Source organism: Halichoerus grypus, chromosome 7 (genome assembly GCF_964656455.1).
Source record: "Halichoerus grypus chromosome 7, mHalGry1.hap1.1, whole genome shotgun sequence".
Lineage (NCBI taxonomy): Eukaryota > Metazoa > Chordata > Mammalia > Carnivora > Phocidae > Halichoerus > Halichoerus grypus.
In genome coordinates this window covers 131816848-131829950 of record NC_135718.1, presented here as the reverse complement: position 1 = coordinate 131829950, position 13103 = coordinate 131816848, and the positions used below count along the sequence as shown (strand labels likewise).

The window sequence follows — 13103 nt, the reverse complement described above, 5'->3', positions numbered from 1 at the left end:
AATGGTCTAACATGGTGAAGCAGGAAGGGGTGCGCCGGAGGGGAGGCATCTGGAACGCAGAGGTGAGGATGTCTTGAGTAAGTCACAAATAGTCCTAGAGGAGAGGACACGTGCCAGCCAGGCAGGTCCTCTTCCTGACCCCTCCCTGCAGAAGTCCTTACAGCTTAGAGCCCGGTAGGCAATACCTAAACTCCCCACCAGCTCCGTGAAAAGGTGGTGAGAAGGATCTGCTCCCGTGCAGAGGAGGGACCCTCGGGGAAGAAAATCAAGACAGGCTCCTTTCACAGGGTTCTTGCTGAAAGGACGACGGAGACCCCAGGCTGGAGAGATGAAGTGACTTGGCCATGGCTCCTCAGTTCATAGCTGGAGCTGCCGTGACCAGCCAGGACTCGGCTCATGGTTCGGATGCTTCCACACCATGTGCCGCTCACCATGGCGAAGGGCCGCCACTCCGACAGCCTCGCTCAGCAGGCCATGGTGAGGGTAACGGGGACCCAGGGGCCCTGAGTCCTCGGTTCTGTCTCTACTTAGCTGTGTGACCCTCTGGAATCTGTGATAAATGCCATCTCGTATTTTAATTGAAGTTATTAAGTATTTCCTAAACAGGTAATTCCCTGACTTCAGTAAATAGGATCATCACCTGGATTAAAGCAGATTCGAGGGTCCTACCTCCAAAGGTTCAGGACCCAGTAAGTCTGAGGCGGGGGTCCCTGAGTCTCCATTTTCAAAAAGTGATCCTGAGAGTGCTTCCCAGGGAGGAGGCGGGACCTCCCTGGGGCATCCCTGGTGGCTTCAGATGCTAGAGAGGCACGGGGTGGAGAGCTGCCAGTGGAGCTAGGGAAGACAGGACCTCAGCCCAGGAGCGGCACATCCTTGGTGACAGACGAAGGAGAGGTACAGGGTTACGGCCCATCGCCAAAAAAGTATGAGCAGAGCTTCCAAAGGTGGCTGGGCAGAGAAGAGGGTAGGAGGGCTGCGTGGCCGAGCCGCTAAATGCTCTCACCGCAACCTGCTTCCTCTGCCACCTGGGCTCACAGCTGTACTTCATCTCCCAACCTCCCTCGTGTGGCCACGTGACCCAGTTCTGGCCAATGGCGTGTGGGTGTAAAAAACACCATTTCCGGGCCTGGCCCACAAAAATCTCCCATGTGTTAACTGGAGTCCCCACCTGCCAATGTAACTTGACTTAAAGGGGGAAATAACTTGCTCTTAACGTTCCATGACTGAAAAGCGGGGGCTGCTTGTTATAACCTTTAGTCCATCCTAGTGATACAGGATGCAAGAGAGAAGACATAGCAACTAAACCCAACCAGCACTTAGAAGTCTGCTTTTGAAACTAGTGCTCGGTGAAGCACTGCATCCGAAAGGGGATGTGCGCTGTGGTCTTCCAAGGTTTACCGTCTGCACAGAGAAAAGCCAACACCAGGGAGGGCCAGAGAAGGCAATGGGCGGTGAACTCCACGGGAGGGGGATACAGCCTACAGCCTAAAAGGAAGGTCATCCTGGGGCTGGGCCGGCAGGAAACATCTTCTGAGGTTAGTCTTAGTCTGTGCAGGCTCCTGAGATAGCACCTAAAACCACTAAATAGTCCAACACTTCTGAAGATTCTTAGGTTATCTCTACTGCTCTAATTTGGAACAAATTTCTTTGTAGTATTCTTTTCTCTCGTGCTAGGAAGGGCAGGGGCTGGGGCCGTGCCTGAGGCCTGGGTGTGCCTGAGGCCCGGGGAGAGACGGGTATTTCCCTGACTGGTCCCAGGGTCATCAGGGTTGGCTGACACCCCAGGCGTGCCACAGAGGCTCCGTCCAGGAAAGGGGCTGATGGCCGGACAAGTGTAGGAACAGAACCAGGGGTGGCTTCTACTCTGACCCCTGGGACCCCCTTCCTCTTTGCATCTGCCTTGAGTTTTTCAAGAGTCAATGGTGTCTCATCAGTCTTACACAATTCACAGCTCTCACCATAGCACATACCCTCCCTGATGAATCACAGACCTGTACCTCTGAAACAAATAATACATTATATGTTAAAAAAAAAAAAAAAAAGATAGTAGGAAGGGAAAAATGAAGGGGGGGAAATCAGAGGGGGAGATGAACTATGAGAGACTATGGACTCTGAGAAACAAACTGAGGGTTCTAGAGGGGAGGGGGTGGGGGGATGGGTTAGCCCGGTGATGGGTATTAAAGAGGGCACGTACTGAATGGAGCACTGGGTGTTATATGCAAACAATGAATCATGGAACCCTACGTCAAAAACTAACGGTGTAATGTATGGTGATTAACATAACATAATAAAATTAAATTAAAAAAAAAAAGTCAACGGTGTCAGCACAGACCAGAGAAAACCTGAGGGCAGGAGTTGGAGAGGGGCTGGGAGCGTGTTCCACGTGTGCGGAAGGATATTTAACCAGAAATAGAGTCACCTTCTATCCTCTGTATCCACAAAGAAAACACACACGAGGAAGAATATCCAGCAAGCGGGATTTTGGGATAGACACCAAAAACAACTTTTAAATGATTAAAGTTGTAAGATTTTGGAACTGACAGGGAACTCCCTGTTAGTTAAATGTAAGGGCCAATGTCCCCTTGACCGGTGTGCCTTATGGACTGGAGCCTGAAGTTGTTTGGGTCTTTCCATCCTGTAGAAGGCTCTGAGAAGACAAGGACCATAGTTGGTCCGGGGTCACCCACTGAGTGAAGAGGACCAAGAAGAGCACGTGACAGAAGTCCAAGAAGGGTGTTAGTCTTGGCTCCACCTGACCACACATGTGGCCTGGTGCAGCCTTCCCACCTCTTTGGACCTCAGTTTCTCCATCTGTAAAGTGAGGCACTAGACCAAACGGATCCCTTTCAGCTCTGACATTCTGCAAGAAGTAGGCATCACATGTTCTCAGGGGGCCCACCCCGATGCTCTGGGTGGCTCCAGAGTCCTGGGGTCCTGGAGACACAAGGAGAGCTCAGAGGTCAAAACCCAAGCTGCCGCCACCTGTGGGCACGGGGGAAACTGACGGGGCAGAAGTTGGCCCCCCTTCCAGGGTCCGACCCCAGACAGGAATAAAGAAGCTGATGACAGGGATGGCCAGAGGGCCTGGCTTCACTGTCACCAGCCCTGGAAATCACCACAGGCTGCCTTTCATCGGACTAACGCATAAAAATCTCTGGGTCGGGAGGCAAGCGGTGTAGGTTCTAACCCTGGCTCCAACCTAAACTTGCGGCGTGACCTTGGACAGACCTGGTGTCCCTGCCGCCTCCAGTGAGCCACAGCACCCCATACAGCTGCCACTTTCTGCAAGGGCCAGGGCGCGGTCCCCCTCCTCCGCTGCCGTCTCCCCACCTTCTGGTGCCTTTCTGTGAATGGGGAGGCCTGTCTCACCCCCCCAACCTCCCACCGAAGGGGCTGGAGGGGGGACTCCTTGGAGGCGGGGCCAGTGACAGCTCCCAGGTGGTGGCACCAGGAAGAGCAGCTCGGTCCCCGCCAGGCACAGGCCGGTCCCCGCCAGGCACAGGCCGGCGGCAGATACAGGTTGTTCTGACAAGGCTATTTATAGCCGCCGTCTTGACGTTGCTGGGATGGGGGCCCTAGTCTCTCAGCGACCGGGGAAACACACAAATGCCTTTCCTTGGAGACAGGAAAGAGGGATTCCCTTAGGAGCTCAGAGGTGATCTGTCTTCGGGTAGGAAGAAAGCATCATCCTTAGGGGTCCGAATGGGATCGTGATAGGGCAGAAGGTTTCTTTGAAACACCCTTCCACAAGTGGCTGTGAGGGAGAGGACGGAGCTGAAGATGGGATTAAAGGCGGAACGACACTTCGAAGGACAAAAGACAGAAGCGTTCGGATGAAGCTTCGCCAGCTCCCCAGCTGGGCGGGCACACAGCCCTTCACCCCCAGACCTTGCTGCCCAGATGGGGCGGCGCTGGAAGCAAGTCTGGGCTGAGGAGCGCTGCCCTTCAGCCCAGATCTTCTCATCCAGGGGCTCGGCGGAGGCCAGGCTCAGAGGGGCCATGCCCACCATCCTTTCCCTTCAGAAGCATTCATCCTTATCGCCCCGTGCAGGGTCCAACAAATGAGTTTCTTGGAAGGGATTCCTGCCCCCTGAGGGCTTCTGTGCTGGGGCAAAATGAGGTAGGGAGACAGGCGGAGGCCTCACGTTAGGGAATGGATTCAAGAACTAGACAAAGTAAAGAAAGAGCTGATGTGGGCACCAAACCAAAGGAGTATTTTCAGGAGTGATGCTTTGGGAGGTGGGGAGGAGGACAGAAGGCTGTCTGGGCCGAGGAACAAGTCACCCACCATCCCCAACCCCACCCCAGCATATTTTATTACAAGATATTTCTATCTCTCCCAAGAAATACCAGACACAGCTACCTTTTTCATTTGCCAAGTAAAAGAAACCCCAGCTTTGCAGTGCCCTTTCGTCCTCCCCATTCTGCCAAAAGCCCACCTTCTGGGACCAAGGGCTCACAGCCTGGCAGTAAGCACAGCAGCTAAACTCGGTTTTCAAAACAGGAACCATTTCCTCCCCAGGCAGCAGCAAAACTCTCTAGAGCAATGGTTTTACCTCAGCTGCCTATCAGAATTACCCGGGGAGCTTTTCAAAATCCTGATGCCCAGGCTGTACCCCCAGCCAATTAAGTCAGACTCTCTACTTGTGGGCAGGTACCCACATTTGCTAAAGCTCCCCAGCTAATTCCAGTGTGCAGCTAAGGTTGAGAACCACCAGTCTAAAGACCCCAGACAGCTGGAGTGCCTGTGGGGTGGGGGGTGGGGGGCCGTCCACACAACAAAGCAAGAACCCCAAGAGACAGCAGGACACCTCCCCTCGGCAGCCATGCTGATCTGCACGAGCCCTATCTACAGCCCTACCTACTGCTGCCCCCAGCCCCCCAGAACCGGCCCTGCTCCCCAGCCTCATGAGGGGGTGCCCCAGGTAGCAGGTCCTGGTTCCAGGGGCCCGTTTTAGTTGATTCCTTCAAACACTGATATCAAAACCTTTCTTTTGGTTCTTGGGTGTCTTCTCACAATTAAAAGGTCCAGTACATTTTCGTGATGTCAGAACCCAGGAAACGCAGGGCCTACGGGCAAGATGAATTATTCACAAAGGAGGCCCCAGAGTCAGGTCTGGGGAAGTTTTTGGTTAATCTACCCATGTAGGACTGCTAAATTAATGATGAGCCGCACACACCTGTGAAACTTAACAGCTCACTTCTATGACCAGTCCCTGTTAGGCAGCCTCTCCAAGGACCTGGCTTGGAACCCTCTCATCTAAACAACAGAACAGATAAACAGCTCTGCCACCACTCCCACCAAGGATGATCTGTAGCTACTGGGAGGGTGTGGCCCGGGGACTCAGGCAAGCAGGGTGCCCAGAGTTGCTGTAGGAACCACATACAACCCCATTAGGAAACACATACAACCCCCTTTAGGTTACCCCAACCAAGTCAGTAAGTTAAAATGGTAGCAGGACAAAGACTTAGAGAAGGTTTAGTTTGCTTCTAAAAACACCCTGCACTTCTGCAAAGTCGCTAAGTTTTAAGATGGTTTCTGGCCACTCACAATACGGAAGTTTCAACCTATGCATGTTTATCCTACTGGGTGCCATCCACTTTCCACCCAGAGCTTCAAAGCTCAGGCCGGGGGAGTGACACAGAGCAGTTGCCCCTTCACCCTCCCAGGCACAGGTGAGCATGTCACCAGACCCTGTGCCAAGAGCTGTCCCCAAGTCATAGAGAGCCATTTTGAAAAGGTCCAGGCCAGGAAATACTGGAAAGAGTATTAAAAAGAGAAGAGTGTTTGCTGGTGGTCCCGGAAGGGCTCCGAATCCAACCCTTGGTCCGCTCAGCCGAGGAGTTCAAGAGGGTCCCCAGGGCAACTGGCCACCCGCTCTGGTAGCACATGGCCTTGCCTGTTGACCAGGATGGAGGTTTCCCTTCTGGACCGCGGAGGTGATTTCCTCCCCACCCACCCACCCACCCCCGCCCCCGGACCCGCAGTGAAAGGCTCTTGCATTGGATCATGATGTTTACCTTGGAAGGATGTTTGCTGTGCACATTTCTGAAGAAGGTGGTCTTGGCAGTGAAGAAGCAGTCCTCCAGTTCCTCCTCCAGGCTGCAGTACCCACTACTCATGCTGCTGTCCACCGTCATCTAGCCCGCGGCCCCGCGACGCAGCGGGCGCGTGTGTGACCAGCCGGGCTCCCGCGGCGGCCGACGGAGGGGGGCGGGCCGCGCCCCGGGCCCCGCCGGGCGCGAGCTCCCAGCCCCGCGGCGGGCTGGGGGGGTGGGGTGGAGGGGGTCACCCGGCCAGGCGCAGCCGGCGCCCGCCGCCTCGGCTCTCAGGCTGGGCCCCGAGCGGCTCGGGCGGCGGGGTAACCTGTGCCCTTCCCCGCGCGCCGCCCGCGCTGCAAGCTCCGCGGTGGGACGTGGGCGCCCGCCTCGCGCGCCGCGCTCGCCGGCTCACTCGGCATCTGCGGTCTGGTCCCCTCCGCCCCGCGCGCCGAACGCCATCTCGACACCTCCCCCGCCTGCCCGCGCCTTTCCTGCCCCTCGCCCTGCGCGCAGAGGAGTCGGAAGCCACTTCCTCTCGCAAGGTTCCCCAAAGCCCCGCTCGGCTGTCGCGGCGCCCCTCCCCCCGCCCGCCCCTGGCCCGCGCCTCCCTGCCTCACTGGGTGGCCCTGGATCCCAGGGACAGGTGGACCTGGGGCACCAGAGGTCAGGTTAGGGATGCGGGGAAGGCACAGACCAGGACGCACCCGAGGGAGAAAATTCCTTATGGCCTTTCTTCATCCCTCTGGAAACAGCTCATTCTCATCACCCATGATGGCTCATGTTCACCGAGTAGAATGTGCCCTAAGGTCGTCGGAGTCTCTCCTCCCTTCCCCCCCATCCACCTCCTCATCCACTCCCACATCCCCCATTCACAAGGAGCCCGGTCAATCAGAGTGGTTGGAGGAGTAACCGGAGAAGAAGAAAATCGATATCTGGTCTGCCTGGAGAAGCAGCAATATTTTAACTTGGAAACGCCTGAAGAAACTGCAGGGGCCCCACAAGCATATGCAAATCATATGCAAAGTGATGGCAACCTGGAGCGCAAGCCTCCCCTTGCACGCACGCGCGCAGAACTTGGCCCAAGGGAAGACTCGGGATACGAAAGGAGCCTGCACACACCACCCAGGTGATTTGTACTGTTTTCCTGACAGTCTGGCCAGGAGGGGGTCTTGCCAGTTCTTGTCATTCCCATCAAAGACGGCTCATGTACATGTCCCGGTCAGACTGGATGAAGGAACATCTTCCTTGACTAGGGTTTAGCCCTCCAAGCAATTAGGGCGACACTCCCATAACTTTTCAGACCACGTTTGCACAGCAATAGCAGTTAGAGGTACCCTTGCTTGCAAAACTCCTGTGCCTGGTCATTTAACTTGCCCAGCGGCCTTGAGGTAGACATTATTATTCCCATTTTATGCATGAGGAAACTGAGGCTCGGAGTCAGACAAGGAGGATATGTGTGCTGGGACTCAGACCCAGGCCTGTGCAACTCCAGGGCCCATGCTCTTAGCTACTGGGACCTACAGTCTTTCCACAGAAATGGGACTGTTCTGGTGCGCACTCTGCCATCTTTCAGTATAGCGGGGCCTGGAGTCCCAGGAAAGGAAAACCAAGCCTTCAGAGCCTGGCAATGCTGGGGGCACTGTGCTCACAGAGTCTGATGGGCTGTGGTCCCCAGAGTGTCCCGGAGGGTGGTCAAGAGGGGTTATCAGGACTCTCTCCAGGTAGGTTTGCATGGCTTTCCCTGCAGGTCTGAAACAATCCAGTCCTGGGGAAGCGCAAGCTGGCCAGAGGGCTAGACTCAGCCCCCAGATACCAAGCTGCCAACTCCATTTTAAGCTCCTGTTATTTTTATGAGGAACCCCCTCCTTCCCCCACCTTAGCCAAATCTGTCAGTGCTCAGGAGGGTTTCAAACTGCAGCCCAATTTGGATCCATCCTCCCACACAGTCTTTTTCCCAGAAGCCTGTGAGCGCCTGGCAGGTACGAACACGAGACAGCTGAGAGCTGCCACCCTATCGGGCTGGCCACCCTGGGCTCAGGAGAACGGTCCACACCAGCAGCGGGATATGAAGTGCAAGCAAGCAGCTGCGGGTGGGGGCTGGAGTGAGCTACCTGGGGAATTTCTGGGGGAAAAGCTCACATTTTATAGGGTTGAAGAACCTCTCGCTTTGTCTGGAACAATCTTTTCTTCAAATGAGTATTTTAGAGGCTGTTTTTTTTTTTTGGTGGGGGTGTCCCCAGAGACAGCAGTTCAGGCAAAGGAATCCGGTATTAACCTCGCCAGTACCTCCAAGTCCAATGCCGAATGATGAACGCTGCGGAGAGGGGGCTCTCTCTGCATGATCCTCGGGCCATCAGCAGCCTACCTGATTTGTCCAGCCAGCAAAGAAACACATTTTGCTTTATAAAAGGAACCTCCTGGCTCCACAGGAATCCAATACTTAAGAAAAAATAGGCCCCAGGTTCTTTGTGGCCACACTGTGTCCTTGGAGTCATGCAGGGACCTCTGCAAAGCAACTGCAATGCTATCTATTCAAACTACATATTCAAAATGCGCAATCTTAAGAGACAGCAGCTAACAACTTCTCTGAACCCCAAGGCAAAGTACCCCAGGGGTCAGCATGCATCTCTCCTTCTGAGCAACACGCCAGCTGCCAGACCCAGTTAGGAAAAGTTCTAAGTGACACTGTGTTCTTTTAGGGTGCTGCTCCATGCCATTCCAAATATTATGAAAAACTAGTGTCTGAATAGGGCTTCTGAAAGCCTTTTTACCATTCACTACTTAGGCGGCTCCAGAACCTTGAAAGCAGATTGTTATACCGATTTTACAGACAGGAAAGTGAGGGAAGTAACACGTTCCATCACAGCTCATGCTTTCCAAGTCTCTTCCCTCCTAGTTCGTGTCTTTCCCCACCCTGCTCCACCTGTCAATGACTCCAGGCCTGCAAGGGAGCCACGAGTAAGTAGTCAGCAACACAGAGACTGTGTTGGTGAGGACCCAGGGACTAGAAGAAATCTGCAAAGATCAAATACAATACAATAAGCTGGCCAGCCTCCAGGAGGAAAAATCCAGACCGAAGCTCCAGGGCGGGACCTAAGAGAGGAAGACTGAATTCCTTTCAGTGTCTAATGACCCCGTCAGCACCTCTTCCCTATGAATAATCAGCACTGAGAACCTGGGAGAGGGGCAGAAGGGGCAGGGGAATGCTGGAGCCTGGGCAATAGCCTTTTGAGCCTCTGGCAGTGAACACACAAAGAATAGGGACTGGCTGGCTGTTCTTGTCCCTGAGCCCAGGAAGAAGTGTCCAGACCTTAGGCTGCAGCCTCCGGAGCCTTAAATCCAAGGCATCGTGCCAGGGTTCAGAAAGCCCCACTGAAATGGTGAAATGGGTGACTTTCCTGGCTCAAAGTTTCAGATGATGAAAGACACTATTTTAAGCTTTCTTCCTTTCTCAGATGTGATCCTGACATGTGCCCAGATCCCCTCGTTTAATCCACCGCGTGGTTCTACGTGTTCCAGAAAAGCTGTATCATAAGACTGGGAGTCAGGAGCTGCTATTCTTGCCCAGCTCCAACTCCACCTTGATACGGCATCTGGAGCAGCTTTGCACTCCAGGATTCCTCAGCTGTCCAGCTGAAGGGTGTCAGGGCGGAGGTCAGATGTGGGGCCTTGTGACTTAACAGCATATTCAGAGGCTGAAAACCAGGGCGAGGTGCTACTCGCCTGCTGAAACAGAGTTTGAAATTATTCTTAGTGGGTATGTGCAGGCCCTGTACTGCTAGCTTTGTGTGCATCATTTCATTTAATCCCCACAACAAACTGACGAGGAAGTTACAGCTATTATCTCTATTTTACAGAGAGAAAAAGGAGGTTCAGGCAGGTTAAGCAATTTGCACAGAGTCATACATGCTAAGTTAATGGAGGAGCCAAATCAACCCAGCTGGTCTGACTCCAGGACCACGTTCTGGAACACTCCGTAGTAGTACAGGCTATTTACCCCCGTGATTGCTCCCGTAATACCTTCTGGCCTGCAATCAGAGGCCATCACAAACTAGGCAGGGACTGCTCTCCCAGTCTGCCTATGTCCCTGTCTTTCCTTTAGCTCGTTGGGATTTTCCAGGGTCCAGCCCTTGACTGTCTTCTCGTCCTGCCCACGCCCCCTCCCCGCGCCAGGAGCTTAGTCTGATGTCTGCCAATGGTATCAACTCTACCTCACAGACTCATAACTCAGAGTCCTCTCCGTCCCAGGTAGCTCCAGATGGATACCTGCCCCAGCTCACCAAGTACCCAGCGCTCCCCTTTGCAGCCTCGCTGGCAACTAGTCCAAAACTGAGCTTGCTATTCCCTGCCTCCCCCTCCACCTGCTCCTTCACCATTAGTACTTCCTAGCTCAACGAATGCCATGCAGGTAGATTTTTGCAAAGCCTTCTAGTAGTTTCCTTTGTTGCCTTCTCTGCCTTCTCCAAACTCACTGCCCCCTTGTTGCCAAAGTCACCCTTCTATACTAAGATCTGATCAGGGTTGTTCTATCATAAAACCTTCTATTCAAATTTCAACTAATAATTATTGAATAACTATTACTATACTATACTCATTACTATGTGTCCAACTCTAGTTGCTTATTCTTTCAGCCCTTCATTTCAGAAATATTTACCAGGCACCTTCTACATGGCAAGTACCAGACTAGGAGTTCGGATTCAGGCCTGAATAAGACGTAGTCTCTGCCTCTTACCACACACGCTCTAATAGAATAACATGAAATAAGAAGTTATATTAGAGTTGCCAAGCTCTTATACATTTCCCGATCTCACTGGATCGGCACAACCGTGCAAGGAGGTATTTTGCAGATGAGTAAACTGAGGCTCAGAGTGGTTCATTTACCCAAGGACACGGAGCAAGTAAACGGTAGGATCTGATCTCAAACCCAGACCCCCTGTGTCTGACAGCTTTCCATGACGATTGTTGTCCTTCCTCCAACAACTCCCCAGTGCCTGCAGTGATGTTCCAAACTCCAGAGCGGGTCCTCAAGGCCCTTTAAGGCCCTTCCCAACCCGTGCCCAGCCAGCAGTTCATTCATACCCACCTCCGGCCACAAGACAGCCTCCCTCCTTCAGCTGCACGGAATTTGTTTCACGTTCCCGGCAGCTGCCCTGCCCTCTTGTGGTTTGTCTTGCTGTTTTCTCTGCCTGTCAGAATCCCCCAAGTCCTCCTCCTCTCTTCCTGACACATATTCACCAATCATGACCGGATCGCCCCCACCTTCCCCATGCTTTCCAGAGGCAACCTTTCCCAGATGTCCTGGGGGGGGGGAGGGGGTTGAACCTTAAGAATTCCACTCTCCATCCCGAGAGCATCCTTTGACAGCATTATACCAGCTGCGCAGAGCCGAGAGCTCAATTTCTCCCCAGACGACTTCCTGTCATAAAAGGTGAGTGGCTACACAACACTTAGGTTAGACTCGCAGGAGATTGACTTTCTCGCGGCTTCTAGCCCACCCAGCACTTCTGTTGCTTGGCTGCTAGGCTAACAGCTTTGATAGGACCCTTCCACTTAAAAACCCCAAATGCAGTGAAATTAGCCCAGACCAAGAGGCACGGGTCCTGAAGAGCTCCTGCCAGGTCTGACTCAGGCACAGGGAGACTACCTTCTAATTGGCCTCCTCTCGTCAGACTAGAGAATCACAAAAGATGTTTCTGACCAACAATCCCCATCCCTCATCTGCCCCTCTCCAGGCAAGACCCGTTAGCCAGGTCAGTGTGGTCACCGGCGTGAGACACGAACAACTCACCCGCTATGACACATAGAAGAGACCTCGCTTCTTCCTCAGAGAGACTCAGGACTGACCTGGCCCATCCAGAGGACTTGTCGGGCAGCCACTGTTTCGCGGGTAGCAGTAAGGGGTGGGGTTGTGAGGAACACTGGGAAAGGTCTCGGGTACTTAAGGATTACGAAAGAAATAAGCTCTAGAGCTCTGTCCCTCCTCAGAGCCAGGTTCTCAGGTGCCTCCTCGTTGGAAAGCCTTTCGGCTCTGCCAATCGGAAACAAGCTCCGTGGGTTGGCCTGAGCTGGTCAGAGACGCCTTGGGGCAGCTCCTGTGAGAGGTGGCTGTCTAGTGGAGATGCATCACTGACAGCCTTGGCCAGCACTTCTGGCTTCTAGAGCGTGGAAGGAAGTCTGTGGAAGGTGGAGCGGCTGTCTCAAATGCAGCCGGGATGGAGCAGGACAGCTGGGGACTGGCTCCTGCCTTTGGCACATGTGGGTGGGCTGGCAACAAATGAGATAAAATGGAATCATAAAATACATTCAATTAATCCAAAATAAGACGGGGTGGGGGGGAAAGGAACAAAGAACAGAAAGGACAGACAGAAAAAAAGAGAAAGATGATAGACTTCAAATCTAATTATACCAATAATCACATGAAATGCAAATGATCTAAATAACCCAATTAAAGGGCAGAGATGATCCAATTGGATTTTAAAATAAACAAGATCCAACTATTTGCTGTCTACAGGAAATGAGTTTTAAATATAAAGACACAAATAGCATAAAAGTAAAAGGATAGATTAATAAATATCATGCTCGGGGTAATCAAAAGAAAGCTGGAGTGGCTTATATTAGTATCAGACAAAGTAGATTTCAGAGCCAAGAATATTACCAGGGATAAAGAAGGTTATTTCATCATGATAAGAGGTCAATTAATCAAGAGAACATAATAATCCTAAATGTTTATGTACTGAATAATGGAGCTTCAAAATTCAGCAAGATAGAACAGTAAGGAGAAATGGGCTAATTCACAATTATTGTTGGACATTTCAATACCTGTCCTTCAATAACTGATAAAAGAAGTAGAACACACGGTGTGCCTTAACAGATGTGAACTACTGTTGTTATCAGTCACAATCCAATGTGATACACCCTTGTCGAGCATTTCTGAGGAGACCTTGGACCCGAATCCGCGGAGAAGGCTGCAGGTGTCCGTCAATAGGGTGTGCTAGGGAGCGGCGCAGGGACAGACCCCGCCCCCCCAGGCTCTCCCGGCTTGCTTCTGGCTCCCCCGTGTG

At 52.9% G+C, this 13103-nt stretch overlaps 1 protein-coding gene across 2 annotated transcripts in view; it reads right to left on the bottom strand.

The window, feature by feature from the left end:
• Positions 1-13103, bottom strand: part of RASSF5 (Ras association domain family member 5) — a 65729-nt gene that overhangs the window by 22338 nt on the left and 30288 nt on the right. Inside the window, exon 1 of one of the 2 annotated variants that reach the window (XM_036077213.2) lies at positions 6022-6214. The exons of the other annotated variant lie outside the window; for it this stretch is intronic. Within the exon in view, the coding sequence (XP_035933106.1) occupies positions 6022-6141 (120 nt within the window). The 5' untranslated portion in view covers positions 6142-6214. Of the gene's footprint in view, positions 1-6021; positions 6215-13103 lie in introns of those variants that run through there. 2 annotated transcript variants of the gene reach the window in all.